At 53.5% G+C, this 25,849-nt stretch overlaps 8 protein-coding genes across 8 annotated transcripts; 4 read left to right on the top strand and 4 right to left on the bottom strand.

Annotated features, from left to right (window-relative positions):
* Positions 1-445: 445 nt before the first annotated feature.
* Positions 446-866, top strand: QC762_0010760 (uncharacterized protein; the record flags this gene model as incomplete). The annotated part of the gene is made up of 2 exons (XM_062882908.1): positions 446-530; positions 667-866. 2 exons carry the CDS (start codon positions 446-448, stop codon positions 864-866), a joined length of 285 nt encoding a protein of 94 aa, XP_062748604.1.
* A 4,696-nt stretch (positions 867-5,562) lies between these two features.
* On the top strand, positions 5,563-8,806 carry DIS3 (exosome catalytic subunit dis3; the record flags this gene model as incomplete). The annotated part of the gene is made up of 2 exons (XM_062885625.1): positions 5,563-5,764; positions 5,828-8,806. 2 exons carry the CDS (start codon positions 5,563-5,565, stop codon positions 8,590-8,592), a joined length of 2,967 nt encoding a protein of 988 aa, XP_062748605.1. The 3' UTR covers positions 8,593-8,806.
* NUG1 (nuclear GTP-binding protein nug1) lies at positions 8,596-10,763 on the bottom strand. The gene is made up of 2 exons (XM_062885626.1): positions 10,649-10,763; positions 8,596-10,577 (listed from the first exon to the last, which is right to left on the bottom strand). The coding sequence occupies exons 1-2, from the start codon at positions 10,674-10,676 to the stop codon at positions 8,947-8,949; spliced, it is 1,659 nt and encodes a 552-aa protein (XP_062748606.1). The 5' UTR covers positions 10,677-10,763; the 3' UTR covers positions 8,596-8,946.
* Positions 10,764-10,947: 184 nt separating this feature from the next.
* Positions 10,948-12,646, top strand: GPP1 (DL-glycerol-3-phosphatase). Its single transcript, XM_062885627.1, has 2 exons — positions 10,948-11,653; positions 11,715-12,646. Exons 1-2 carry the CDS (start codon positions 11,523-11,525, stop codon positions 12,319-12,321), a joined length of 738 nt encoding a protein of 245 aa, XP_062748607.1. The 5' UTR covers positions 10,948-11,522; the 3' UTR covers positions 12,322-12,646.
* Positions 12,647-13,294: 648 nt separating this feature from the next.
* Positions 13,295-15,904, bottom strand: QC762_0010800 (uncharacterized protein; the record flags this gene model as incomplete). Its single annotated transcript, XM_062882910.1, has 2 exons — positions 13,295-15,662; positions 15,794-15,904. 2 exons carry the CDS (start codon positions 15,902-15,904, stop codon positions 15,579-15,581), a joined length of 195 nt encoding a protein of 64 aa, XP_062748608.1. The 3' UTR covers positions 13,295-15,578.
* A 334-nt stretch (positions 15,905-16,238) lies between these two features.
* On the bottom strand, positions 16,239-16,523 carry QC762_0010810 (uncharacterized protein; the record flags this gene model as incomplete). Its single annotated transcript, XM_062882911.1, has 2 exons — positions 16,239-16,404; positions 16,486-16,523. The coding sequence occupies 2 exons, from the start codon at positions 16,521-16,523 to the stop codon at positions 16,239-16,241; spliced, it is 204 nt and encodes a 67-aa protein (XP_062748609.1).
* A 916-nt stretch (positions 16,524-17,439) lies between these two features.
* QC762_0010820 (uncharacterized protein) lies at positions 17,440-17,685 on the bottom strand (the record flags this gene model as incomplete). The annotated part of the gene is made up of 2 exons (XM_062882912.1): positions 17,440-17,602; positions 17,663-17,685. The coding sequence occupies 2 exons, from the start codon at positions 17,683-17,685 to the stop codon at positions 17,440-17,442; spliced, it is 186 nt and encodes a 61-aa protein (XP_062748610.1).
* An 86-nt stretch (positions 17,686-17,771) lies between these two features.
* Positions 17,772-23,880, top strand: QC762_112070 (uncharacterized protein). Its single transcript, XM_062885628.1, has 2 exons — positions 17,772-21,337; positions 21,390-23,880. Exons 1-2 carry the CDS (start codon positions 21,011-21,013, stop codon positions 23,001-23,003), a joined length of 1,941 nt encoding a protein of 646 aa, XP_062748611.1. The 5' UTR covers positions 17,772-21,010; the 3' UTR covers positions 23,004-23,880.
* Positions 23,881-25,849: the final 1,969 nt, after the last annotated feature.

Below are 25,849 nucleotides of genomic sequence, written 5' to 3' on the forward strand. Positions count from 1 at the left end.
CAAAGCGAGCTGTGCCCCAAGAAGCGGATGAGTCTGTCGATCACTTCTGCACCTGTCTCTTTTCAGTCAGTCGGGCCCGTTCTGCTATAAACACGGACGGCATGGCTTGCTCGCCAGGACATGCAGGTCCGTATCACTCATACCACAATCTCCTCCGAGCGGTGACAATGGCACGGTAGGAATCGTGGCTCCAAACCTGAAATATTGCGCTGCTCTTTCTCTTGCTGCTGACAGCGTCGAGTTCCATGTTGTGGAACCTCAGTTGTCCCATACAGCTTGTTGGAGAGCCAACCTGGGCTCGAAAAAAGCCGGTGAGGCTGATACACATGAGGTAGCATTGGTGTGCGCGTTCGCGAGCGTGCTGGATATAGCAGTGTATGGACGGGAATGCAAGTTGAGCCAGTCAGCGCCGGCTCGGGTTGAGCTCTTACCAGCAACACGGACGATGGCCTCCCTTATGTCGAGATCCATGAGGTGGTCTTCCCCAAATGGGATACTGGCTAGAACAGAGGATACTCGGCACACTCCGAGTAAGTTGCTGCCCCTTGCTGCCATCCCATCTACATTCCACTCAGTGTGTGTGTGTGTGTGTGCAACATGCAACACTCTTTTGACAGAAATGTCCTTGATGCAAGGCTGACCGGGATGCCCTTCAACCACAAAAAGTGCTCGGCCTAGGACGTACAAAGCAGCTGGAACGCTCGAGGCTTGCCCTGCGTGAGGCCTTTTGGAACATCCGTGCCTCGGATTTTGCGGACCGATCGCCTCGCAGCTTCGAGACTACCGACGGCTCTAACTGTGTGACGACAAGCTGCTTCCGAGACAGGTGGACGTGGAGTTCACGGATCTCAGATGAATCCCGCTGAAGATGGTGTTGACGATGATCATTCCGATCTCTGGAAAAGGCACAGTAGAACTACCAAGCGGACCCTGGAGAAGAAGGTGAAGAAGAACAAGAAGAAGCCTCCGGTCATGGAATTCCTTAAAATGACGCTTGTCCCAAGAGAGGTCTCTATCATTGATAAAAACCGTGCATAGACGCTTTCCTGAACCAGTCGAAAACCCGACCTCTCTGACCAATCACATGCATAGCGCCACGAGACCAGGGTTGGGAATTTTGGTGCTTGTTTCTAACGACACCCTACTGCTTTCTCCTTTCACACCTCAAAGAACCTGAAGCAGAATAGCAACCGATTCTTTGCTCCTCCCTGGAGAAGCAGTGGGCACTGACTGCATGGCGATACCACCTCGAGACCACGTTTCCAAGTGAACAACACGGCAAACGCCGGGGCATCAACGCCTATCGACGAGGATATTGCGTTCATGCGGATCCTGCGGCATTTCCATCATCTCGAGATATCAAGAGACCTTCACTGATGAGGTCAGCCTGCAGTTGGTCCTGGTAAAGTACCGTCATCTACCCTATCTTTGTTACTTTTACAGTATCAGCGGAGTCCTCGGGAGCTGCAGTAAATCGTACGCAAGCGCTGGTTCCTATCTGTACTTTTACACAGCCAGGACTGGTCGTCTGATCAGAGTGCTTTCGTCATTTGTCTCAGAAGGATAGGGGATCACATGAATAGTCACAGGTTCGAGGTGGCTCATGTGGTTTCTGGCCAGAGAATGGAATGCTACCATTATCCACTAGAAACATCTCTAGTTGGCTTACAGCTTATCCCGAACCTGAAACCTCATCGGGCCTAAAGACGGGTACGTCAAGCAGTGTGGCCACACTGATCTCAACTACTACGGATCCTCGCATACAGAAGTTGATTAATGAAGCCCCAGGTTAACGTAGCTACAGCAGGACTGCAGGAGGATAGGACAGGAGCCCGACAAAGGTATCATTCTCATGCCTATCTCCAACCTCAGGCCCACAACTATCTTCCGTCAGCTGCCAAATATTGGCCGCTCCTTGCGCTCCCATTGGCAGACCAGCAGGCGGAAACAAGAATTTGCGCCACGGCTGAGACCTTGATCTCAAGCAAACAGCGGTAGATATCGGGGGGCTCACGGAGCCGTGGCGGAAGACCGGTCGTTGTTCGAGTGGCCCGGGTCATCCGGGAGTCGTACTGTGGCCACTGTCCGCCCAATGAGGCAGAAACGAACGAGGAACTTCGAGCCTTGCCGGGGGTTGTCTGGTTCGTGTGCTGCACAATGTTACTTTGTCTAGGACCAGGACAGATACATCAAGTTCAAGGTCGAAATCTACAATCATCGTAACGGTTGTGCCTCCGAGATCAAGCCGCACCAGGTACAGGCAGGCTTGACTCTATCGGGATCTCGCAAAAGGAAAAACAATCAAACAAGCAGGAACACGACCCCGGGCGTTTCCCATGGCGTCTTCGGTCCAGAGGAGGTGGTCGCTCTTCTGCTGGACCTTGTGTTTCTTTCGGGTTAGGTCTCTGACTGTCTGATCTGGACAAGCCCCCCACTATTACTATATCGAAATCTGAAATCGCAGGCAGTGAAACGCCACGCCGTGTGACGCATGCTTCTGACACACAGTTAAGAGTAGAATTATTCAGTTCTTCTGGAGTAGTTCTGCAGCGCCCAGCAGTCTGGGGATAGACACAGGACGATCGAGGGAAAGGTGGTGTCCTCGAAGGACGGCAGATTGGAAATGGAGGGGTCGTCTCGAGAGGCTTGACCCTGGCATCCTTGTCGGGCTGTGGAGAGGAGGGGTGAGTGGGGAAGAGAGGGCCGAGCGACGTGACCGGGATTAAAGTGGATGCTACAAGGATGGAAGCGATTGCACCAGCTGCTGATAGCCTTGGCAGCTCTGTCTCCTTCTCTGATTGGCCGGCTGCGACGCAATCGTGCCAAGGAGCTGGCGGCACACGGACCACTTGGCTGCAAATCATGGAAACCGTGAAAGTTGATCTCTTGTTGAATTGTGCGCCGCGAACAAACTTGGGGTTTTCCCGACCCCCCGCCCGACTGCCATCACCACTCCCCTCCCTGGCCTTGGATCTGAAGATTTTCTGCCGTCCGTTAAGGCGCTGCACTGGAAATATCATTTTACTTTCCCCCTTTGCTGTTGGTTTTACATAATGGGATCCAGCCCGGGCCGGCCACGACGAGGAGCGGCGTTCGCATTTCCAATGCTTTGCAAGTTTCGAAGCACCTCCACAGCGGCAGATATGCAGCCTGAACTATTTGGAGGGACGGGCACGATCCGGGGGGGCAGAGAAGAAGACGCACCTGGCGACACACAGTGTACACACCCTCACCATCCTTAGCACCATGGCCGGCGGGAGCCTCCTTGTCCCCAGGCCGTGTCCCCTCTTGGCCATTGCAACCTCCTCCCGAAGGCCCTTCCCATGGGCCACTCAAGCGATGCTGTTCACGATCTGCCCCAGTGAGTGCGCCATTAGCGAACACTCTCTTCCCCTCAAGCATGACCTTCATTTTTCCTTGCAGCGCTGGGCGCGGGCGTTCGGTTCTTGTGGCTTTCTAAACGCGCAGAATCCTTCTCGGCCCACCCTGACTGGCACACACACCTTTTCAAGGGCCACGCACCCTCCAGAGCACCTACACACACCTCCCCCAGCTGCACTCGCGGGTTCCATGTAAGTCATCCGCTGGTAGACACCACTATCTCGAACGGCATCAGAGAGACCCACCTGGGATCAACGAGAGATACAGGCCTTCATAGGTCGGAACGCTTCTTTCCATGTACCGAAGCAAAGCTGCTGTCACAGCTCCTGTGTTCTTTGCCAGATCCACGGATCTATCACTCCAACTCGCGTACTCCCGGACCCATTCCGAGTATACCCACTCCAGATGCTGCTCGAGCCCAGAACCAAGGCCCGCTGCTTCCAGGAAACGAGGACGGGATTGGCATCGACGGGCGCTAAAGCAGCATGCTTCAGCGGGCATGGAGGTATCCAATGACCAGTCCGGCCCATGTCACCATCCACAGAAACAGATTTCCCTCGAGAGCATGAGGGAGCGTTCAAAGTTACCAAGATGCTTCGTTCAAGGAATTTCCCATAACGTATCGTCATCTCAGTCGAATCCAAACGGTGCCGAGCATGCAAGATATCGATAGAGGAAACCGCCCGGCTAGCTACCCCTCTTGACCCTCATCTCGCTTTTCCATCCGACTCGGCCTATGTATACACCCGAGGCGCAGATGGGCGCGCACCTATCCGGCCGCCGCCCACTTTGCTGCAGCTGGGATATGTGGATGAGGCCAGGGGAAACTTCAAGAGACGCGAGATATCCTCTTTTGGGATTGTGATGCCGCGGCCTGTGTCTCTCGCTTACGCATTGCGTTTTCGACACACACGGCCTCTCGCCACGGAGAAACCAATGCGGCGACTGTGTCTTGAGTTCTTCAACATTGAGAGGGGGTTTTACCTCGCGGGTGGATTTGGCTGCTTGACAACCTCTTCCAGAGACTGCCAAAGGCGGGGCAAGGTCGAAGCTCTGGAAGTTGTTTCGGCAACTTTATCTTATCATATCGTTGTGTCTGCTTGCTATTTTTGGAAGGCGGGGAATGGGGGATCAAGTTGATCAAGTGTTCGGCTGTTGCAATCTGACGACGGCCCAACAAACGGCCGGACAAGACAAGGGCCTTGATGACCCCTTCTTGGGTCCGACCGAAGCATGCCTCTCTCTTGTCACTCCTGCCCGTCGCCAGATAGATCCAAGATTCAAACTGCAGCACAAGCGAACCAAGGGGTTGCAATCTGGCAAAATGCGCCGGTTGAATTGGTGCAGATCATATGATGCAGCTTGGGAGTATTTCACTTACAGTGCTTTCTGTCTAGACCGGTGTCATCAAGAGAGAGCTTGACGCCCGTGGCTGCTGTAATTTGTGATGCATCTCCGGGTACCGACGCGGCCTTTTGGTGGTGAAAGTTCTTTGCTGATGTTGCTTCCAGCATGGCTGGGAGATTTGTTGGATTACACAGTATGGAAAGTAAGCTGTGATATTGAGTGCTGTGTACCCGGTGCCAGAGTGCTGTAGACGGACACTTAGACCTGCAGTGCAACAGATATTGGCCAGGTAATCTGATATGCCACCAACAAACATGGGTGTCAACAGAGTGCGTGAGACGAGAATTCGGACCTAGGTCTGGGCAGGGGACCTGAACCCCCTCGCACTTTTTGAAGAGGATGAAGCTCAGAAGTTGTAGGTGCGTTTTGGGAGGTAGGTGTAGATATTCTCATCGCGACACGAGATGAGCCTAAGCCAGTCCTATGGGACATCTGAGAGATAAACACTCTGTATCATAACAAGCCTTCAAAAGACAACCAATAGTTATGTCCCACTCAGGATGTCATCGTCGTCGGCTGCCCGCATTACCCCGCGGCAGGCGCTTGTGAGGCGCTATCGATAAGAGATATAAGCGCCAAAGGTGCACTGATTGGTCGGAGAAGCGACACCAAGGAATTCAACATTGGTAATCGCAACCTCTCCATCAAAAATTCACCAAACCACAGCAACCATCAACGAATTTTCAAGGCGACCCCTTCAAACCAGGAGACAGGAATAAACGAATTTGTCTTGAAAACCCAGACTCGGCACAACAGAGAAAACAAATTTAGGAAATGGCGAGTCTAAAACGGTCGGTCGAGTCGGACCCTCTCGCGGCCAATATCTCGAATAAGATCTATGTGAGATCCACCAAGAGCGGCAAGGTCCAAAAAATCGTCCGCGAGGTCTACCTCCGTCGGGACATCCCATGTTCTTCCAAGCTGTGTCGGGAGTGCCAGCATCAGATGCTCATTCCGAAAGATGCCTTGGGCAAGCGTGAGCGTTTCTCATACCCTCTGTTTCACAGGCTCATCTCATCGCTAACCATCGTCATCTTAGCGATCCCATTTGTCCTCTCAGACTCACCGGCGGGGACAAAGGTCTTCCCCCAGGGGCACTACCTGGTACCAGACACCAATGCCTTTCTCACAGCCATGGACCTTTTCGAGCAGGAGTCTGCTTTTTACGACGTGATTGTCCTGCAGATTGTGCTCGAGGAGCTGAGGAACAGGTCGCTCCCGCTGTACAACCGGCTCATCAGCCTGACCAAGAGCGAGGACAAGAGGTTTTATGTCTTTTTCAACGAGTTCCGACTCGAAACTCATGTGGCCCGTTTGGAGGGCGAAACGGTCAATGACCGAAACGATCGTGCGGTGAGGAGGGCGGTGGCGTGGTATGGCGAGCATCTGGCCCGTATCAAGGGGAAGGATGCCCCTTCTATTGTCATGCTGAGCAACGATCGGGATAATTTGAGGAAGGCCAAGCAGGAGGGGATTCACGCTTGTTCGTTGGCGGATTATGTCAGGCAGTTGAAGGATGGGGAGAAGTTGCTGGATATGATTCCTGAGACGCAGGATCGGGATCAGATCAAGGAGAAGAGGCCGGGGGATAACTTGTATTCCGAGTACTTCAGCATGTCGAAGATGATGACGGGAGTGAAGAGCAATTTGCTTCATCAGGGCATCTTCAATGTGTCGCCGTACAATTATCTGGAGGGGTCCATTAGGGTACCGGCTTTCCCCAAGGCGTTGCTTATTCTGGGGCGGGAGAACATCAACCGTGCTGTTGATGGTGACTTGGTTGTGGTGGAGGTACTGCCTAAGGATCAGTGGAAGGAGCCATCTACGCAAGTCATCGAGGAGGATGCCATCACGAAGAACGAGAACCCAGATGCCGAAGAGTCTGATGACTTTGTTTCGGAAAGGGAACGCAAGGCACTGCAGGAGGAGGTCAAGAGAACACACAGAAAGACGACGGAGGGACATGCTCAGCCGACTGCAAAGGTTGTCGGTGTGATCAAGCGGAATTGGCGTCAATATGTCGGACATATCGATCAGTCCTCCGTCAGCCAGTCGGCGCAACAAGGAAGGAAACAAGACAGTGTTTTCGTTATCCCTATGGACAAGAAGATCCCCAAGATCCGCCTCCGCACCAGACAGGTCTCCGAACTTCTCGGAAAGCGCATCTTGGTCACGATCGATGCTTGGGACCGCAGCTCTCGCCACCCGTCCGGCCACTTTGTGCGCTCTCTCGGTGAACTGGAGACGAAGGCTGCCGAGACAGAAGCCCTGCTCCTGGAGTACGACGTTCAGTACCGGCCTTTCCCCAAGACCGTCCTCGACTGTCTGCCCAAGGAAGGTCACGACTGGCGGGTGCCACAGAGTCTCGAGGATCCAGGCTGGAAAGACCGCCAGGATCTCAGAGATCTCTTGATTTGCAGTATTGACCCCATCGGGTGCCAAGATATCGACGACGCTCTTCATTCGCGGCCTCTACCTAATGGCAACTTTGAGGTTGGAGTCCACATCGCCGATGTTTCACATTTCGTCAAGCCCGGCAACGCCATGGACGCCGAGGCGAGCATTCGTGGCACCACAGTCTACTTGGTCGACAAGCGTATCGACATGCTTCCGATGCTTCTCGGTACCGACCTCTGCTCTCTCAAGCCCTACGTCGAGCGCTATGCGTTCTCGGTCATTTGGGAGATGACCTCTGATGCCGACATCGTGGGCTCCCGCTTCACCAAGTCTGTCATCAAGTCACGTGAAGCCTTCAGCTACGAACAAGCGCAGTTGAGGGTGGACGACAGCTCTCAACAGGACCAGCTCACCACCAGCATCAGAACTCTCTTGGCTCTCTCGAAGAAGCTCAAGCAGAAGCGTCTCGATGCCGGTGCCTTGTCCCTCTCCTCCCCAGAGGTCAAGGTGCAAATGGAATCCGAGACCTCAGACCCCATCGACGTCAAGACCAAGGTCCATCTCGACACCATGTCCCTCGTCGAAGAGTTCATGCTTCTCGCCAACACCTCGGTCGCCAGAAGGATATATGAAGCCTTCCCCCAAACCGCCATCCTCCGCCGCCACGGCGCGCCCCCCAAGACCAACTTTGACGAACTTGCCAACCAGCTCAAGGTCAAGCGCGGCCTCGACCTCAGCGTCGAATCCTCCCGCGCCCTGGCCGACAGTCTCGACCGCTGCGTCGACGAAAAGGAGCCTTTCTTCAACACCTTGGTGCGCATCATGGCCACCCGCTGCATGATGTCGGCCGAATACTTTTGCTCCGGCACGCAGGCCTACCCCGAGTTCCGCCACTACGGTCTCGCGTCCGAAATCTACACGCACTTCACTTCGCCCATCCGCCGGTACGCCGATCTGATGGCCCACCGTCAGCTCGCCGCGGCGATCGAATACGAGGCCATCCACCCCAGCACGCGCAGCAGGGGCAAGCTCGAGGCTGTGTGCAAGAATATCAATGTCAGGCACCGGAACGCGCAGCTCGCGGGGAGGGCGAGCATTGCTTACTATGTCGGCCAGGCGCTCCGCGGCAAGGCGACGGAGGAGGACGGGTTCGTCATGAAAATTTTTAGCAACGGGTTTGTGGTTTTGGTGCCGAGGTTTGGGATTGAGAGTTTGATAAGGCTGAGGGATCTGGCTGAGACGGAGCCGCAGGCCGAGTTTGACGCGGAGAATTATGTGCTGCGGGTCAGTGGGAGTAGGGAGGTGAGGGTGGAGCTGTTCCAGAAGGTGAGGGTGAGGGTGACGGATCAGAAGGATGAGACGACGGGGAAAAGGGGAGTGAGGATGGAGTTGGTCAAGACCTATTAGATGGTGGAGGAAAAGGAAGGTTATTGTAGGGAAGTAGTAAAAGAGTAAACCAGGGTACATGTATGGTTGTTTTCTTCTCTGGACCAATTCTCCTGCGTTTTCGTAGTTCTTTGAGAGATTCGGATATGGTATTTTCCATCATGCTAAACAAGAAAACGACATCAAAGGACACAAAAGTACATAATACACCATCTTTCATTCATTTAAACCCCCCAGTTTTTGTTTCTCTCTTCTCTCTCTCTCTCGACGCCAAAACGCCTTTGTGCCACTTAACGAAACAAGAAAGCTGAATGAACCGCCCTGCAAAATAAATGCCAACTGAACCGAAAGATAAAGAAAAGAAAAAAAAGGTATCTACTCCATCTCAACCTCATTACCCCCCTCCTCCGCACCAGCCTCCATGCTGGCCCACAAGCCCTCCAAGTTGAACTCCTGCGCCCACTCGGTGACAATCTTCTTCTGATCGGCACCCACCTCCTCGTTGGCAATCTTGGCCGGCCCCTTCGCTGAAGCAGCCGGGGCGCCGGTCTGAACCGCTGGTGGGACAGCCGACCAGCCCTGGATTCTACCGTCTCTCCAGTCTGTCACCACCGTCATGGCAGCAGCCTGGATGTTGGGAACACCGCCCCTCCCGAGACGTCCTCTCTTCCTCGCGACCTGGACAAGGAAGTCGGTTGTCGAGTCTCCGCTCTCGGGGTTGATGAGAAGAGGGGGGAGGTCGTAGAGCTGAATCATCTTCTCGAGAAGCTCTGGCTGGGCAGAGAGGCGCTTGAGGAGGAGGGTGACGGCCGGAACCGGGTCGTCGATTTGCTTTGGTGGGACGGCGTTGAGGAGGACGAGGTGGGCGTGGGCTTCGGTTGGGTTCTTGGGGGTGAAGCTGGAGATGGAGCCGGTAGAGGGGAAGACGATACCGGGGGAATCGAGGAGGGTGAGCTTCTGGTCGATCTTGACGGCGCGGATAGAGGTCGTAACACCGGCTTCGGCACCGGCGGGGCAAGGGGCGCGGTTGTTGCGGCCACCGAGGCGGGAGAGGAGAGCGTTGATGACGCTGGACTTTCCGACATTGGGGTAGCCGATGACACCAACCGAGATGGCGCGCTTGAGGTTGCGTGACGCGGCATAAGACTTGAGCGCCTTGAAGAGGGCAGAGGAGGTGCTCTGAACGGTGATATCGCGGTGATTGAAGACGTGCGCATTGGGCGCAGGGTTGGAGGCGCGGAGAGGGAGAGTAGGGAAGAAGCGACGGAGATGGGCGAGCCAAGCGCGGAGAACTGATGGGGGGATCAGGTCGACCTTGTTGAGAATGAAGATGAGACGCTTGCCGCCGCTAGCAGCAGCCATCACGGCCTTCTCAACATCGCGCGAGCGGGTGCCTTCGGGGTCGCGGGCGTCGAGAACGTAGAGAACAACGTCGGCTTGGTCAACAACTTGCTTGAAGACCTTGTCGAAGGCCTTGCGGGACGAAGCACCGCCTGGAACCTCGATCGCGCCAGACTCCTCATCGTTGGAAGAATCATCCTCATCGTCGTCCATCTCGTCGTCGTCGCCGCTCTCCAGCTCCTTGTCATACTGCTCGGCCGCTTTCCTGGCGCTGCGAATGAGAGCCGCAAGAGGGTTGGAGTCGTCCCCCTCGCTGTCGTCATCGTCCTCATCGACCATCATGGAATCCTCCTCGAGTCCTTCAAACTCTTCGTCGTCGTCCATGCGATTCTCATCCTTGTTCTCCTCAGATCCAGCGGCCTTGGCAGCCTTGAGCATCTCTTTTCTGCGCTTCTGCTCCTCGGCTTTCCTGATGCGGTCCTCCTCGATCTGGTTCAACAGCTTCTCCTTGTAAGGGAACAGGTTGGGGATGCCGGGGTCCTTCTTGAGCTTGCTCTTCCATTGTGGGTTCTTCTTGGCTTCCTTCTTCGCCTTGCGCTGCTTCGCGGCCGAGGCCTTCTGAATCTTGTGCCTCAAGCGAACGGGAGTGCGCTTGGATTTCGGCTCTGTAGGGTTTGGGCGGGTTAGAAAAGATCAATTGGCAATAGATCGAGGAGATAGAGGGGAGAGCGCATACTTTTCGGTTTGGTTATTGATCCCGCCATTTTAACTGATTTAATTTTATGATCAAAATGGCTTCGATCGTCTGCTTACTTGCCCTGGAGATGGGTCGCAAAGCAGGGCGATTGTAAAAGTTCAAAAATATTATGGTGGAGCGCTGGTCCTGCCGCCCCTCACCGCCTACGATAAGACAGAATTGTGGTGCTTATCGGGGTTATCGGACCCACCGCCCCTCACCTCACTGCGTCAATGGCATTGTGGGTTTGACATCTCGTCGATTCTTCGGATGAACATCTCAAAATCTTTTGTTTCAGTCTTCATTCACTGTCAATGATTCAAAGATTCTCGAGGCTTTGGAGGGTCCCTGTTGAATACCACATAGTCCCTCAACATGGGTAATACATTGATCACTTATTTAGTACACATATGACAGACCTATGTAGCAGCTTCATTCTCACAAGATATCTTTCAATTCTTGTGATTCGTCTCTCAAATTAAAGAATGCCGTCTCTGCCTCCGATGGGTCACCCGGTAACCAGAAAAGAAAGCGGAGATGTCCATTTAGCCACTTCCCAGAGCATTGGGCTCCAACGACGGTCAATCTCACCGCCGAAGAGAAAAAAAGTGGAATCTGATGTTTCCTGATTGGGATACTCCGACACTGGTTGCCGACCCGATCCGACGACGCCGTGGTGGATTTTGATTTGTTTTGGTTCCCATGCCAACTCTTGAAATGCTATCTTGTCTCCCTTCTTTTCCTCTTGCATTTTGACTCTAATCTGATCAAGTTACATCATTCTGTTTCCTAAAGACTCATCACATATTCTCACCTTGAGAGACTCATCCACACAGTCTTACCACCAGCTCAGGTATTGTAACCAAACGTCACAATGGGAAGCATAGACACCACCGGCTACAGCTTCACAGCCGGCCCCGAAACCGTCTCCTTTGACAGTTTCCTCTTCGACATGGATGGCACAATCATTGATTCCACCGCCGCCGTAGAGAAGCACTGGGAAGGGTAAGAGCCCTCACCCCCTCTTGTTCATATCAAACCCAGAAACTAAGCACTACCCCTCCAGCATCGGCAACGATATCGGCGTAAGCCCCGAAATTATCCTCCAAACCTCCCACGGCCGCCGAACAATAGACATGCTCAAGATCCTCGCCCCGGAAAAGGCCACCTGGGAGTATGTCCAATCCAGGGAAGCCCTCCTCCCCAAACTCTACGGCTCCGACGCCGTCGAGATCCCCGGCGCCCGCTCCCTCCTCGATTCCCTCATTGCCCTCTCTGCCCCCTGGACAATCGTCACGTCTGGCTCCCTTCCCCTCGTAAGCGGGTGGCTCAAGGTCCTTGACCTGCCTGTCCCGGAACACCTCGTCACGGCGGAGTCTGTGCAAAACGGCAAGCCAGATCCGGCCTGCTATCGTTTGGGGAGGGAGAAGCTGGGCGAGTCGGCGGGTGAGGGGAAGGAGGTTTTGGTGTTTGAGGATGCTCCTGCTGGGATCGAGGCTGGGAAGGCGGCTGGGTGCAGGGTTGTTGGGTTGGTGACTTCTCACAGTGTGGAGGAGGTTTTGTCTGCTGGGCCGGATTGGGTGGTGAAGGATCTGACGCAGGTTAGGATTGTGAGGAGGGAGGAGGATGGGAGGGTTGTGCTGGAGATTGGGGGGTTGTTGGTGAGGAATTAGGGGTGAGAGTTGGGAAAGGGGCGTTTGGGTGATGGACTGGAAGGAGGATAGGTGCTACAAGATCACTGTTGGGGGCTATGGGACATGGTCTGGCTGTTAATAGATGGAATATCGGCATTTTCATGGGGTTTACCAGCAAATGCCTGCAATTATTTGGTGCGTGTTGGATTAGGGAAGCATGTGAAGTGTTAAAGATCCTGCGTGATATGTGAGCTGCATATTTCGTCGCGGTGAATGAAAGAGTAGAAAACTCAAGAAAATCTACATTTACCTAGTGGAGATATGAGCAATGAACCTTGAGATCGGAAACTGGTCTCAGGCGGATGTTTAAGAAGTATTTCAACGGTATCCCTATGAGGCGTCAGGTTGAGGTCTTTGACAATAAGTAGGACTAAAGTGAAGCTTTGCGTTTTGGATAACCTGTTGGTTCTTTCAACTTTCATCATATGGAGGCCCTGGGTACTTTGACATAGGTCACCAAGTCATCCATAGTAGATATTACAGGGGCTAGGGAGAGATGTAAACAGAGGTCAGTCCACTGTTGTTTAAACCATACCGTACATATCCACTAAATGCCGACAAGTATACCTGATAGCCGACAAACCCCGGCAGCTAGAACTCAGTAAAGATAACGGCCCAACAATCAAAGATGCGCCGCTTGGTAGGCATGTCTCATCAACGTACACATCTACTCTCACATTTCAGTTCTTACATTCCACAGAACAACGCATAGACCCTCACAGCTGACATGGACTCAGGGCCTCGCCATGAGATTAGACAAACGAATGATCTGTACCCTGAATCATCAGCAGAAAAGCATGACACAGTCTCGGTAACGTACGTTTGCGTCAACGGTGTTGATGATGGCTGTCACGTGGAACTTGACATCAACATTATCAAGATCAACAAAAGCAAATCCAACTCGAGACATGAGCAGCAGTGATGACGGCGGCAAGCTCTTTTGACACATTTCGCCGACGATCCAAGATCGACATGATACCTATCTACCTCGCCGCCATGCTTTCCCCCAGAAAAAGACCACCACCAAAACCTCCCAATGTCCTTTTTGCCATCCTAAAGTTCCTCACCGTTACTCACCGAGAACGAGATCAATGTCTCGGCTAACTCAACATCACCCACCTGATTCCTTTTCTTCTTCCCAAACCTCCCACCCGTCCCCGAGTGTCTCGGTCTGTGTCTTCCTCCAGCTCCCCACCCGCCATGAGCTAACTTTAGCATCATCCACGGCATCCTTTCCCACCCATCCATGTACATACACTAGATTATCCCGCTCTCCTCCTCCTCCTCTAACCCATGAATGTATCCTTTCGCCACCCTCGGAAGCGGCAAGACAACAACAACAGCTCAAGAAAACAACAGTGCGAGGTTACCCCCCCTAAACCCCCTCTGCCCCCAGAAGGGGAAAAAAATGACGACAAACAGCGTCACATCAGAAGTCTAGAAGCCGATCGGCACATGTAGGCCACCGGGTTCAAAACTAAAAAGTTCCTCGTGGCACTAAAACACACATCAACTGCACTGCTGCGCTGCAATAAAAGCCGAGTTCACTCCAGCCCAGTCGAGGCCAACCCCCCCCCCTCCTTCCCACCTCTCAGCCCAAATCCTAACCGAAGCCTGCCCCCGGGATGTCTTGCGGCGTCCCCGGTCAGGTGCCGGTTCGCCTCGCGCTGATCGTCACCCTCTTCTTCCAGTCTACTACTGCAGAACACACCACGCGAGGAGGGGAAGAGGAAAAAAGATGCGGGGGAAACACAACAATCCTACCTCCCTTGTGCCCTTTGGGCTAGTATACACACAACCAGCCCATCCCATTTTCATCATTTTTACCTGTCCTAGTGTAGTTCCTAGTAACCGGCAAGTGGTGTGTAAACATCCCTTCACCATCCAGAAGAATGTTGAACATGATGATATCCCTTTCCCTTCCCCGTCAACGGAGGCCGCATATAATGCAGAAAAAAGGTGGAAATAACACCTCCCTCCCTCCCCTTGCCGCCCGCATGGAATAAAATGTTTTTGGGAAATAAGAAAGAAGAAGAAAAGAGCAGCAAGCAGGTACACGCATAACACATAACACAGTCACGCAGTCAGGCGGCAATGAACGGCGGCCAACCCACCCCCCACCGTCTTTGCGCTCGCAAAATGGCACCGGCACACACAACGCGCTGACCTCATGGTTAGAAATCTTGGGGAAAGCAAAGGTGTGTGTGGGTGTCATGACAGGGGGAGGGGGTCCATCACAACCGTGCGAGAAGGCGCGCGCGTCAAATGTGTGCGGGATGCTCATCAATCCTTCCTTTCTGCAGTCTGCCAGGGGGAAATTTGAGAAAGCACCCTTCTGTCCCGTGGCGGCGGCTGCGGCGATAACCGATTGATACCTTTCATCACGCGTTCACGTTGGGAGGGATACCTATCTCAGCTCTTACCCGGGGATCGAGAAGAAGAGGGAGGGGGCCGTTAACGAAATCGGGATCTCGGGTACAAGAAGAGTGAGTCTGACTGATAGAGAACACACATACAAATGTGTAACCCAGGTGACGAAAGGGTATAAAAGAGCAAAAGAGTGCGGAATTTGTTGCGGCCGCTTGCATGACGGCGGGGACGGCAAAAAGTTGTGAGCCCCGTCCTGACATATCAAAAATTAGTCCGACTCTGAAAATCTCACTGTTGTGTAAACATCTTGCACATCCTCTTTAAATTGGTCGGCGATTTGCGTAACGATAGAGTTATCGTTCCTGCATAACCCGTCAGGCATTCGTACGAAGAAGACGTCTCAAATCAATCTTGGTATCCAAAGAAAAAAACAGATCAACACAGCCTCGGGCCGTTGAGCTAACACAGCATATAAGACTGGAATGGCGAACAACAACAAGTTTCCAACAACACACAAAAAAGAAACTCCGATGGACGGATGGACGGACGAGGGCTGATGCGTGGCGTTTTCCCTGGACAAACTGGCAAGGAAAACGTCCGACGACGAGTGCTGTGCTGCCCCCTTTTTCCCCTGCAGGAAAAAGAAGAAGCATTTGGGTGGTTTTGATTTCCGACCTGAGACTTCGTTTCCTGCAGGAACAAGAGACAGGATCGACCATCACGCATTATGTTGAGTATCTGCAGTCAATTTACTAGCCCATGCCATAGATGCGGCTCAAAATCCACAGAATTAGAATCTGTAAAGTCTGTGAGGGCCGTAAATGAATCTTAAATTACTACCCCCACGTTGCATTTGCAGCCTCCCATCATTGATTCGTCTGCTGCCCTCGACGGGATCCAGGGAGCTCCCGTTGCCGAACAAGATGATTGACGACCGATCTGATTAACCTCTGATCGCCTGTCAACGTCCCCGTCAGAAGGCTTGTCAGTCAGTCGTTCAAATATCCCAACTTGCCTGTCGTCATGGAGATGATGAAAATGATGATGATGATGATGATGATGATGATGATGATCAACCCACCGCCCAGATGAAGAGGTTGGATTCCCGTGTCCTCGTCCTCGCACCAGGCAGAACGGTGTGGGCTTGCCGATAAACACTGTGCCCGTTGGAGGATGCAGGGATTTTCACCATGTACCTGCTTGTACCTTTTGGTCATGTTATCCAACAGAGAGCTTTGGACAAGGCTCCCCTCCAGACACACACGTGGACGCCCGGGCCAGCAAATAATCCTAATCTCCTGGCCCCTAGGACGTGCTCCATCAGGGCGTCAAACACTGTTCTTTCTGACCGTGGGCGGTGAACCTCTGATTCAGGTACCGATGTTGGATGAGCACAAAAGGTTCGCCGTGGTTCAGCGTTTGGCCGTCCATTGAGACCGCTGGTGGAAGCGATTCGCCTTCAGTCCCTCACTGTGATTGTCTACCGCGAAGGACTGGTTGTGACTGCTGGCAGCGCGCGCGGCGGGTTACGAGCTGGTTTCCTGCTTGAGCAGCCCCGTCATCCATGACAGCGTTACACTCGGATTCAGTCGTGTCCTCCCCATCTCTCCAGCTCCCCCGCCCCGCCGCGGCTCTGGAGCCGGATCAAAGCTTCGATAAGGTGAAGGAAGGTCCACTCTTGGCCGCCCGGCGCTACGGACAAAAATGTTAGACCGTTGTTAAGCTTGCCGGTCTCGGTCATTTTAAAACCCGAGAGTGTTGGACACTGCTTACCACCACTGTTGGACCGTCATCTTGGCCGCTGCTTGCATTAGCTTTGGCTTCCTCTACGAACTGCCGGTGCTCACTACTATTATCGAACATTCGTTGCCGACTTCTTCATGGTAGTCAACCATGGATGGCACAGGATGGGTGTTATGTTATGAAGGCTGTACAGCACCGTAGCACACAGATCCCACGCATTGACCCGTACGCGAACCAATGAGCAAGGCTGGCGTGGGAGTTCGACGCAATGCTACTCCTCTGCTTGTCGTTCAAAGCTGTGATTCCGTGTGTCAGCAAGATACGGATAACGCTGGGGAGATACGTACGCTGAAATGTACAAGAAAAGTTCCCGATCAGACCTTTGAGTTTGACATGTCGAAATGATCTGTTGAGACACCGACTGACCTTGGCTCGCCTGATGACATCGAAACTGTGCTGCTGGAGCTGATTCGATCGCTTGCCGTAGGTTCATTGCTGTTTCTTTTCTTCGTCTGAGCAGTCGTTCTGATGCCCATGAGCTGCATGGGTTGTGACGTATGGCTGGTGATACGGGCCCACCTAGGTAACTTCTCAGAGACGGCCGATGTAACTGTGGTTTTTGTCCTATATCGCACATCTTAAGAAAATCCGGGATGGGGGAGCTTGGGCTTGAGCGCCCGCAATTTCGTAATCACTTGCTGAGACCCATCAGCCAAAGAGAAGGTCATCCTCAAGCCACAAGATGCAGAGCGGGATGCACCCGAACCAGCCTCTGGTCTCCGGTCTGCTTTGTTGCGCCAACCGAGTATGCACCTGCTCTCCAACCGCAGCATCTTCCTGCTTCGGAGTGTTGAAAAGTGCCGAATGCTTGGTAGGAGAAGCAGGAAGAAAAGGGGACAGCATTCTGATCGGATGGGATGTCTGAAGATTTCGGCATGGTGGTTTTCCAACCGAACGGTCTTTTTGCAGAGTGTCACCCCCACTCTAGAGTGCGACAGAACGGGCGCCATAAATAGAAATGTGCATGCACTGTAGCAGCACGTCTCCTGTATTCGGACTGTAGCGTAGTGCTGGAAAATGCGGTGTTACGGTGCGGCGCCGTGTCTTCGACTTCTTGTCCAACAAATCTCCGTCAGGTTGTGGAATTCTGGTGGATGGGAAATCATCAGCTGCAAGTGACGCCCGGGAATCACCTAAGCTGCCGCACCCGTCCAACTTGGTTGCCGTCATGGCAGCGCCGACGGGCGGTATCTGTGCCTCTTCGGTGAGGTGAGCTTTCACCTCATCACCTCATCTGCAGAGCAGGATGCACATCATCCTTGAGCGGGGTAATCTACGAGGCGCGTGCCTGGAGGAGAGAATCCCATGGTTGGGAGGGTTGGGGGTTGTCAAAGTCGTACGGTATTTTTTTTCTTCTTTATCCCTCTTCACCATCACAGGGTGGTATCGAGAAGTGTTGGATGTCACCGTGTTGCCTGTTCGAGTGCTGCTCCAGTTGCTACTCCAGTGCTGCTGTTGTCGGTGGAGTTCGTTCGAGTTGGAGTCTGTCATCAGGCGACTTCTGGATATCTCTTCCTGCAGCAGGGCGGGAAACGGCAAGGTTTGGCGGTCGTCGGTGCATCAGGCGAATCAGAAGAGGCGGTAAGCGAAAGCGGCCGGTGTGGACTGGCATCCGCTGCCATCTGGCGGCCACCTCAGCGGGGAGTGCTAGGAAGAGAGAAGGAACTTCTCGACAACCCCGCGATAATTGTTCCTGACCTTGCAAGGATGCCGATTGCATCCGACAGCTGCAGCGCGAGGCTTGTTTGCTTTGCCGCAACTGTCAACTCCACCGCTGTTTCTCCCTCACGAAACACTGGTGCGAAGCTATTCCCTCAACGGCTTCTAGAGAAATCCCAATGGAGTGGGAGCCGGGAAAAATGCTTGGTGTGGAGTTGGCACTCAACCTCAACTTCTTCAACAACACCAACAGACTCGTACAAAGACGCAGTGAGATGCTCGGTTACACAGACACTGTCGTCAAGACGCAGGACATGTCTCTGGTCATCCAGTCAGAAACCGTGGAGCAACACGTTGAAGGACCCGCCTCGCCCATTTCAGGACCTCCCTAACAGATATCGTTAGAGAAGGGCCAAAGGGCTTCTTCGCCTACACTAGTTTTGGTGTCGATCCGGCAGCAACCGGCGGCGGCTGGACTTGAGGCTGAGGCGCCGGCATAGGACGACCCTTCGGCACCGAATTACGGGTTGGCATTCTGTTCACGGCGTGTCGCCTCCCAGGAAATTGGATGAGATGCAAGTTACAGCCAACAGGAGATTCTGCCACGCCGTTCTTGTGCTTTGTGCTCTGATGGAAGATGCGCAACTCCGAGTCGTCTCGGAAATCAAGTGACGCTCTCTTTCGAGGTTCAAGTTCAACAGATGAGATGGACAGGACAACAACAATAACAGCAGCGAGTTATCATCAGATTCATCACAACGAGATGTCGCTGACTCGCTGATGAGCATGGTGGAGGCAGTGGCTGACGGTGGCATAACCCCACACTTTGGTGGCAGCGCAGAGACCATATCCGATATGGCCCGTGCAAATTCCACTGGGTGTTGCGCTGCCTTTTGCTTTCTTTCTCGTTCAGCAATCTTATGCTGTGGAAGCCATGGTGGTACAAACCCGTCGACCCCTTTTTGAGATGGCATCGAACTGATCAGACAGATCGCAGCCAGCCGCAGCCATCGCACCCCGATTGGTGTTCCCTGCCACGCCTGCGTTGAGTGATGAGCTCTCGACTCGTCACGCAAATGTCTTCGATGTCTCTCCCTTGTCCCTAGCACTGGTCTGGTCTCCTGGTCTCCTGGTCTCTCTGGCTCCCGAGGCACGGTGCCTCCCGGCTTCGGGCGGTTGGCTTTTCTTTCTCTCTCCCACACGATTCCACTCCTCCATCTTTCCTCCGCCTCTCAGAAGTTCTCGGCTTCGGCACCGTATCTCTAACCCCACACAGTGCACCCATCCCACAGCAACAGCTCCGCTCCCCAGGGGCTCTAGCTTGCGCTCGACCCGCCCGGCATCCCTTCCACGAGGCTCCGGCTCCGCCAACGGCTTTTCCTATTGCTCAGGCTCATCACCTCAGAGTTTTCCCTCCGAGCTGCAGGGTCTTGTGGCCCAGGAGTCCAGATGCCTTCAGTACGGACGGATGCCCAACTCGCAAAATCTCCCGATCACAGAGCAACCAAAAGCCGCCAGGGGTCTACATACATAGGTAGCCTGCAGGGTGGCACCGACGCTGCCACTTGGGTCTTGATCCAGGGACGCTGTGGCTCTGTGCGAGCTGGTATTCAGGATGCAAGGATGTGTAAGGGACGCCAAGAATGTCCAGGCGGGGAGCTCGGGACCAGGCCAGGGTGGGATTTCTCGTCCCAAGGGGTACCCAGAGGTTCCAACCACTCCCAGTGCCCGGCGTCCGCTCACGCTCAAGCTCCTACTCCCAGCCTCTGCCTCTGCAGTCCCACGCCGCCTGCCCACCCGCCTGCAGTCTGTACTGACAGCGCGCTGCCCTCCTCCTCCTTGCTCGCTGCAAGTGTCCCTGGCTTGTGTGAAAATGCCCCGGGGAGCCGGTCGCCTCAGCACACCCCAAGGTCTTGGTGCTGCTCACCAAAAGGTCCACAGCTTGCCCGAGGTGCCTATCAGAGCGCCCACGTTCGTCCTTCGTACCCAGTGGTACCTCGTGGAGAGAACTCACCCTGGGTCCCTGGCTGTCTCCCTGGTCCTATCCTTGTTGAGGGTCTCGCTCCTCGTTCGCCCACACACCACCTCACCATCCATGCCCCCATCACCACCATCCCCTTCCAAGCCCAGCCTGTGGCCCCAGCACCCGCCGCCTGCATGCCGAACCACACCACCCTCCTGCCGCTTCATGACCCGCGACACGTCCTGGAGCAGTGTCGAGTCTTGATGGGTTCTTGCACGGCGAGAGCCTGGGTGATGCACGGCACGCAGCAGAGCACAGGTTCGGGACAAATAACAATGCCCCTTCTCCACTGCTACCCTCCCTCCCTTCGTTCCCTCTCGCCTTGCCCTGTCTTGTCCTGTTGTGACTGATGAGACTGTTCAGCAGCAAGTCCTCAGCAGGGAACAGAAAGAAGCTGCGAAAAAGTGAGACGGGGAGAGCCCTGTACACGAGCTGTGTCTTGCCGTTCCGCTCCGGGTCTCGCCTCGCCCACCCCCTTCCCCACCCCGTTCAGTTCATCGCTCAGTCTTAAACTGGTTAAGACCTCCTGGCCGGGTGCCCACCCCATCCACGCGCTCCTGACCCCTGGTACCTTAGTGTCCTGATTGGGCCCACACGTTCTTTGACATTTCCCCCGTCCATATCACTCAAGAGTCCGCCTCACCCCAGTCACTCTTTTGTGTCCACCATCTCTGAGCCCGCAAAGACGCTGCCTCGTCTTCTGGGTCTTCTCGAGACAGCATCAATCTTCTTCACTCACGACGCACTCCCGGACGACGACGACGACGACGACGACGACACCTTCTACCGGACCGGTCGACCCAGTTGGACATCATGGACATGGACTACATGGACCCTTACCGCCGATACGCCGTTCAGATGCAGGGCTATCATGGCATCCAGCAACAAACACAGCCCCAGGACCACCAGTATCCGTATTGGAGTCAGCATATGGTGGCCTACTACCAACAACACCAGCAAAGAGCAGTGATGATGGGACAGGGAGGCATGCACATGTCCAAACAGACAGAGCCCAAGCCAAGACTGGCAAAGGATGAGGTGGAATTGTTGGAGCGCGAATTCAACAAGAACCCCAAGCCAAACAGCAGCACCAAGCGCGAGCTCGCTGAGCAAATGGGAGTGGAGGTTCCCAGGATCAACGTCGGTCTACCGCAATGCGTAGGAAGTGTCGTATGCTAACGTGCTTTTGCAGAATTGGTTCCAAAACCGCCGGGCAAAAGAGAAGCAGATGAGAAAGACAGCCGAATTCGAGGCGCAACAGGCAAGAGAAAAGGAGGCTTCGGAGGTCAAGGAATCCGGTGACCAAGAGCAGGGTACCGTGACCGAGTTCTACGGCCTGAGCAACCAGCACCAACCTCTTGGGTTATCAACTGCCAAGTTTGGGGGCAGCGATGATGGCACTGATAGCGATGATGGCGCTTCAGGACCACAGCCTCTCATAGAGTCAGCGGGCGCTTCATCCACAGTAACGCCTGGAGGTGACACTCCAGTAAGCCCAGGGAGTGATTACGTTCGCGTCAAGTATGAACACGTCAAATCGCCCGTTCACCGCTCACAAGACACATCGGACCTTGACCAGCCGTCAACAGCCATGAGCGCGTTCACCACGCCCCAACAGGAGATCAGCTTTCAGCAGCCAACGCCTTTCAGCTTCAGGCAGGCGAATCCGGAGCTTTTGGATGGCTTGTCGGGCCATGAGCTGCACAGAGTCCAAAGCCAGGATCATATCGATACAGGGGAAACAAGTCACTTCGGCTCGTTCCCTGACCGAGACTATTTTGCGTCACCTCCCATCCCGCGCTTCCCGTCTGAAATGATACCAGAAAACTTGGTCAGCGCCGAAACCGAGCTTCTCCAACGCCGAGTATCCGAGGAAAATTTGGTGAAATGTGAAGCTCTGTCGCCGACTTCCTTGCCCGAGTCGCCCTTGACAGTGTCAGACTTGCGCTTCAAATCCCCACCACCCCCAGCTGATATCGCTGGCCGCAGGAAATTGCGACGTCCAGCACCTCTCGGACCATCCTCCTTGAGAGGTGGCGCTGGGCCGAAGGCGGGCATTGAAGCTCCTCGAAGATCAGAAACGGCAAGCCCGATGAGACGCATCTCTTCCGCTACGGGAGGCCTAGGTGGGCGCGTACAAAAGTCGTTCATGGGACCAGGTGGACCGAGGTCCCCGTTTGCGATGGAGCGCAACAAGGAGGCGCTTCTTCAGAGTCTCCAGGACGGCCAATCTCCCGCAATGGCTTCTTTGAACAGCGCCATGTCACCGTTGAGCCCTGGGGGTCACAATCAGAGCGCGCGCGAAGGAACAGTTGGTATCAGTTCTTCAGATGAAGAGGCTGGCTTTGCGTATGGGTCCCTTGGTGCCGTGGGCGGGTTTTCCATGTATAAATCCGAGGCCACCATGAAGACACCACCAGGGACTCCGGGTCTACAAATGGGTATGCAAGACGCATACTTCGCAGGCTCCATGGACCACGCCTGGAACTTCGCCCCACAGGACGAACCCCTTCCCACGCCAAGCCTCTGCAGCCACGGGGGATCCGAGCTTGAGTTCTCGATGGCGCCTCAGATGCCTGGTTATGTGGCCAGCCAGCCTGTGACACCCTCATTTCCGCCACAGTCCATGGGCCCAACATACAACGGTTTTTTTGGCCCTTCGCTCGCCCAAACCGAATATCACTTCCCCGACTCTTATGCAACTGAGCCATCAGCACGATCTTCGCCCACCAACATGCCACGATCGAAGCAGTTCCAGTTTGCTCAAAATATCACTCCCCAGGACTTCAGTGCGGACAAGTCATAAATCGTCAGTGTTCTGATTTCTGGCCCCTCGAAATCGAAGCGGGCCGTTGTACCATTATCATTTTTTGTTTTGTTTTATGCATGCAACAAAATCGTCTTGACCGAGTTTCTTTTGTCTTTGTTTTCGGAGTCGGGACGGTTGGAGTCGCGCAGCCCCTATAAACGTGGGATACGGCTTTGGTTCTTCAAACGACTTATCAGCAACAATTACTTGACAACACACACACACACACTCTCTCTCTCTCTCTCTCTCTCACACACACACACACACACACGGAAAAGTGGACTCACTTAATGTAATGATATACGGATATGTGTCTTTTTCTGGCTTCTTATGTCTTTTTTTTTTCTTTTTGGGAGGGTGGGGGGGAGGTTTGGTCAACGGAATTGGTATTGGCTTTGGATACCCCTGCTGGGCATGAGAGAAAGGGGTTGTCCATCCCTTGGCTCTCACCCTGCGTTACCTGGCGTCGGATGGATTCAATGCTGTAGTATAGGCATCATCTCAGCGGCAGCGGTGGTGCTGGTAGCATTTCGGGGGAGCATACACACAGCAGACATGGTGGAGGATATGGCTGTGATGAAAGAGGGATGCGAGAGAGAAAAAAAGATGTGGAAGCATATTTTGTATAAAGTCCGTCGTAAACGAAATGGACAGAAAATGGGACACAGGAAAGAAGGCGGGAGGAGAAACCTGTTATGTACCTGATATGTATACAACATGGAGCACTGGCAGAGAAATCCGCCTGAGGCGCAATGGTTGAAGAAGAACCAAGAAACAACAGTTTGGCCGCGGCCGCTGATATTTGAACATGATTTCCGTTTCCCATACTGTCAACATGTGGTGGTTTTCTGCCTTTTCCAGATTTCACTCTTACTAGCTTCAATAACGTATATTATAAGCGAGTCGTACATATAAGCGAGTCGTACAGTCTCCACCACCCTACAACAATTATCCTCAATTGCAACATAACAGCACTATAAACCAACTATAATTACATCAGAAACAGCCGAATCAGACGATTCTACAGCCTCCTGGCAAGTACGTGCATTATGGCCAGGCTTGCCGCATACAACACAGCATTGAACCTTTGTACGAGCACCCCCTACACCACTACCATCCGGCTGCGTTTCTTCCACTGCCTCCCCACCCACGGCCTTCTGGTCTAGTAGATCGTGTGCATCCTGCACAGTAAGTGATCCTCCAAGCCGCACACGTGTTTTTTTGGCTCTCCTGCGCTTGCTTAGTGCCTCGTTGGCAAGGTGGTACTGCGCGGCCAAGATGATAAAAGGAGGAATGGCCCAACCGAGGGCATTAACTCCCTGGATTACCGTTGCCCATTCGCGGTTACCAGGCTGGGCTAGTTTCGCCTTACTAAGGCCGTCCGAGGTCGTAACTACCATGCCCGCGAAGATAATACCCATCATAAACCCAGTCTCGTCGAAGTTGTAGATATCGTCATCTACAATACCGTACTTAGCCTTAGTGTTCCGTACGAGCGCAAACCACTCGGCAATGACCTTTGGATCCTCCCACTTAGCCCTCTGGTAGTCGTATCTACGCTTAAAACGCGTACGGAGCTGTGGCTGGCGTTTGACGAAGTTATGTGCCCAGAGCTTGCCAGGGGCGCGTCGCGTACGCGTAGCAGTTTGTTGGCCATATCTTCTACACTACGCAATCTTGGTGGAAAAGCTCGCGTACATAGCTCAATAATATATAGGACAATAGCTTCCTCTTCCGATTGAGTCAGCTTTTTCGAATTGGGTGTTATATCGCGTCGTGCAGGCCGGCCAGCGCGTCGGTTAGAGAGAGTCATAGCTGGTACGTTGTAGAGCTTAGCTGCAGCTCGGAGGCTTAATTTTTCATTGATTCGAAGAGCCTCAAGGGCTAAGAGTATCCTGGCTTCCTTTGAAGTAGGAGGCATATTGGGTTGTGGAAAAAATTGATGTTAGGTGTAAGGAGGACGCGTCGTGGTGGAGACTGTACGACTCGCTTATATGTACGACTCGCTTATAATATACGTTATATTGTGTTGCGTTTCGTTTTTGCTGCTTGCGGCCCGGGCCGCGGGGAAGTGGGAGGGGGTCAAATAAGCATATGTATGATCTGCTCGGTAAAGGTAGCCGAGTTGATAGTGTGGATGGAGATTTTTGGGGGTGGCAATTCAATGATCTGCGTCAAGTGCCTTAGAAGTGTAACAATTCGCCAAGATGAAATAGATTGATTTTCTCTGAGGAGGGGGGCGGGGCGGATGTTGTAACCCGTCCGGTTGTTTTTGTGGGTTGTGGGAATTTGTTGGTTTGGTGGTTGGTTACACTTGGGGAGAGGAAGACACTTGGGAGTTTGGTAGTATGCGCATAGCCGCCGGGTAAATGTTGATTGCCATGACATGTTTGGTTGGTGTTGGTGGCCGTATGCTGTGAAGCAAGGGCCTTTTGGTTTTAAATGTTGTGGAGAGGAGGAGAGACTTTGCTCTTTGGATCGGAGTTATGAACTAAACCCCTCGCCTTTAAGCGCTGACCAGCTACCGCCAGGTTAGGTAGGTAGAGTGGTGGGATTGTTAGATCTAGACATGCATAACATACCTAACTTTAGTTGGCGATTTGAGATCGACCCATCACACTGCAAGGAGATCAATCCTACTGCTTAATGCGTACCTGCCCTACCTTATGTACGTGGCTGAGATCCTAGGCAATAGCTTATCTCTCTGAGCCTGTTGGTTAGGTACTTGCTGGTACTCATTCACCACCAACAACAACTGCCAAGTTCGCTTTTGATTAGCCCAAAACAGACGGCAATAAATTTAGAGGTAACGATCAGTGCGGGTTGTTGCCATTCCTTTGAGG

Source organism: Podospora pseudocomata (assembly GCF_035222375.1).
Source record: "Podospora pseudocomata strain CBS 415.72m chromosome 1 map unlocalized CBS415.72m_1, whole genome shotgun sequence".
In the NCBI taxonomy this organism is placed as follows: domain Eukaryota; kingdom Fungi; phylum Ascomycota; class Sordariomycetes; order Sordariales; family Podosporaceae; genus Podospora; species Podospora pseudocomata.